This window comes from Sinocyclocheilus anshuiensis, unplaced genomic scaffold (genome assembly GCF_001515605.1).
Source record: "Sinocyclocheilus anshuiensis isolate Anshui unplaced genomic scaffold, SAMN03320099.WGS_v1.1 scaffold745, whole genome shotgun sequence".
Taxonomy (NCBI): Eukaryota; Metazoa; Chordata; class Actinopteri; order Cypriniformes; family Cyprinidae; genus Sinocyclocheilus; species Sinocyclocheilus anshuiensis.
This window is the reverse complement of record NW_015540128.1, coordinates 338,782-342,600: the sequence shown is the minus strand read 5'-3', so window position 1 is coordinate 342,600 and position 3,819 is coordinate 338,782. Positions and strand designations below refer to the sequence as shown.

Sequence of the window (3,819 nt, the reverse complement as noted above, 5' to 3'; positions counted from 1 at the left end):
CTCTCTTTCACACACACACACACACACACACACACACACTCACTCACTCGATTCTTTATATATGCAAAACGGAGCGACTTTTACCAGTCTCAGAATCCACAAAGATTAACTTGAAGTCATCAAGACAAAAAAAGAGCTGTTCAGACAACAGGTTGAAGAAAAAGTGATATTAATAAAGACAGATGTCTGTGATCAGATGATGCGCTCCATCTAGTGGAGAGAATCAGGACTGAATCAGTTTTGTTTGTGGCAAGCTGTTATTGTCTTTAACTTAAACTGAAAATAAAACCATTGTTGCTTTAAATTACATAAACATGAACTAAAATAAAATATAAAGACGTAAAGTACTAAAACACTAAAAATGAAATAAAAATGAATTAAAATAAAAGCCATATAGACATATAAAAAAAAAACTAAAATTAAAACGAAAACAGAAACAGAAAATACAAAAAATAAAAAAATAAAAATCGAAATATTACAAATTATAAAAAACTGTATCTCAAAATTACTAAAATAACATTAATAATGGTTCTCAACCTTTTTGACTCCTAGATAATAACCAAAAGCCCTACAAAATATTTGACAATGCTTTTTTTTATTTACAGGAATTAGGAGTGGCAATATTTTAAATATAATTAAATTAAAATAAATATTAAAATAATTCAGTGAATTGCAGTGAACTTGCATTCGTTTGTAATTGTACAGATTTTTACAGTTGTTTGTGATTGCTTTTTGATGTTGCTGTTGTTGTTGTTTTTTTTTTGGAGCAATTTATTAAAATAATTTAATGCAAATAATTAAATTAATGAAAATTAGCCATTTCTAACTAATAAGATAAAGCTTAATATAACTGACAAAATAAAAATATATATATTTATTAATTATAGAAATGTCCATGACTTTTCCAGGTCTAGAAATCACACTTCTCAAATTCTCTACAAAATTCTATACATTTTTAAGATGTTTTAGCTCATTTCAAAGCCTTTATGTTAAGTCATTTTGTGTCCTTTTCTGCCCCCTAGTGGACCCCGGACCCCTGTAGAGCTATAAAAAGAACATGAAAGAATTTGATAACAAATGTTTGCATTCATATTAAAATCCCTGAGTTTTGGTTGCAGTCTCCGGTGTTCTGGAAGGTCTGAGCACAGTCTGTGACACTGAGATCTCAGTTTGCAAAGAAAGTGGAGAAAGCGTAGAAGCGGGAGACTAAAGAGAAAGTTTGAGCTGCACCTCTGCGTACTCCATCAGGTCGGTCCGGCCCCGGAAGCGGCTGTAAAACTCTGGGATCCTCCACGGAGCGATGATCTGAGACGCAGACATGAAGACGGTCAGAGACAGACGACGGGTTAATAATAACGCTCGTGTGACGGATCTGAACTCACCTGGACTTGAGGATAGAGCGCGTAACACGTCAGCTCGAAGCGGATCTGGTCATTCCCCTGCAGCAAACACAGCACTAAAACATTCATTCACACGCTTCCTCACATGCGTCTGTGTTTATGAGACCCTGGAGCACAAAACCAGTCATAAGGGTCCATTTTTCGAAATTGAGATTTGTGCATCATCTGAATGCTGGATAAATAAGCTTTCCATTGATGTATGGTTTGTTATGATAGGACAATATTTGGCTGAGATACAACTATTTGAGAATCTGGAATCTGAGGGTGCAAAAAAATCTAAATATTGAGAAAATCATCTTTAAAGTTGTCCAAATGAAGTTCTTAGCAATGCATATTACTAATCAAAAATTAAGTTTTGATATATTTACGGTAGGAAATTTACTAAATATCTTCATGGAACATGATCTTTACTTAATATCCTAATGATTTTTAGCATAAAAGAAAAATGTATAATTTTGAGCCATACAATGTATTGTTGGCTATTGCTACAAATATACCCCAGCGACTTAACACTGCTTTTGTGCTGCAGGGTCACATATGAGCTTCAGAAAATAATGATCACATTTTCTTTGGATTTAAACACCATTCTCAGTGTTTTTCTGTAATTAATGGACACATTTACTTCTGTGTTCTTCAGGGATCACAGTCTTTATGACCAATGAATTTGCATGACTTTTCTAGTTGTTTGTGATTTAAATATATAGAAATATATATATATTTACCTTTTAATTACAAATAGCAATTTCTTAGCAATTTATCTCTACTCAAATATTTGTATATATTAAATTAAAATAAATTAAAATAAATTGATAATTGTAATAATAAGAAAGAGAAGTTTCTAAATCACATCAAATCTCTGATCAGAGTCACAGAACAGACTCCTGCTGCCATCTAGAGCTGAAACACATTAAAGATGCACTTAAACCCACAGAGAAACTTGCAAGATCACAGGGAAAACATACTTTATTTTACCTAAAGTACTTTATTCTTTTTATTCTACTGAAAGGATGTTGTCAATATACACTACTGGCCAAAATGTCTTGAAAGAAGTCTCTTCTGCTCACCAAGGCTGCATTTATTTGATCAAAAATACAGTAAAAATTGAGAAATATTATTATAGTTCAGAACAGCTGTTTTCTATGTGAATATCTGTTAAACTGTAATTTACATTATTAAAAAAAAATTAAATTCAGAGTTGGATATGCATGGGTTCAAATACTTATAGTGACTTGGAGTCACTTTAAGTGTCTATGGTCTGTTTAAAGGACATTTCACAATCAGTAAACATGAGTAATCACATCAGCTGAGAAAGGTCGAGAGGTTAAGCGAAGGCACAGAGTCTAAACATGCCATGGATGAACTGAAACTTGTTAAGAAGATCACAACACCACAGAAGGAAGCAGTGATAGGTTGCGACCTCTGGGTCAGCTGAGCCGCACTGTGTGTGTATGACTGAAAAAATGTATCAGAAACCCCCACCCTACACAATGTGCTTGTGTGGCTTCCCTCTCACTCTTGGTTCCTTGTCTACAGGGGAAGCGGGACAGTGCCAGGGTGCAAAGTTTTATGAGTTGGTCTTGACCGAACTCACCACATTCCCACCGTCCTGCAGCCGAGGGACGTGACTCTAGCCACGCCGGAGCTGCAGCCAAACCACAGCTCACTTAAGGTCACACACACAAAAAAAATCATGCTTTTTTTCCCCTCTATGCATATATCTGGCATTTTGACCAACAAGTGTTGAGAGTCTCAACTTTCATAATCAGCTCTGCATTGGTTAACAATGACTCAACAAATCGAGAGAATAGACAATACAAAAACAATTAAAATGCAAACAGAACAACTTCTGCAATATTTGGCCATATTGTGTAAAATAAATTCATATCACAAAAAAATGTCACTACATTTAACTTTATCAGCTGGTGGTGCCCATCCAAACAGTGCCAAACAGTAGACATACCGTATAACCTAAATTGCTCTAATAGGGAAAAACAACATTACAGAAAATTAGACTTTGTTACATGGGTCCTGTGTGTACTTCGCTCATTTCCATTTTAAATACATGACAGTTCAAGCACATTATGCTCAAATAACCATTAAGAGTCTATTAAAGCAGTGGTTCTCAAACCTTTTCTCAAACTGGACCAATGAAACCAATGAATTTGCATGACTTTTCTAGTTGTTTGTGATTTAAATATATAGAAATATATATTTTTAATTACTTTAATTACAAATAGCAATTTCTTAGCAATTTATCTCTACTCAAATATTTGTATATATTAAATTAAAATAAATTAAAATAAATTGATAATTGTAATAATAAGAAAGAGAAGTTTCTAAATCACATCAAATCTCTGATCAGAGTCACAGAACAGACTCCTGCTGCCATCTAGAGCTGAAACACATTAAAGATGCAATT

General features: G+C 33.8%; 1 protein-coding gene across 1 annotated transcript in view; it reads right to left on the bottom strand.

Moving 5' to 3' along the window:
* Positions 1-3,819, bottom strand: part of ass1 (argininosuccinate synthase 1) — a 32,490-nt gene that overhangs the window by 23,414 nt on the left and 5,257 nt on the right. The window contains exons 5-6 of the mRNA XM_016484476.1: positions 1,383-1,439; positions 1,231-1,305 (exon numbers count right to left, since the gene is read on the bottom strand). Coding sequence (XP_016339962.1) covers positions 1,231-1,305; positions 1,383-1,439 — 132 coding nt within the window. The remainder of the gene's footprint in view (positions 1-1,230; positions 1,306-1,382; positions 1,440-3,819) is intronic.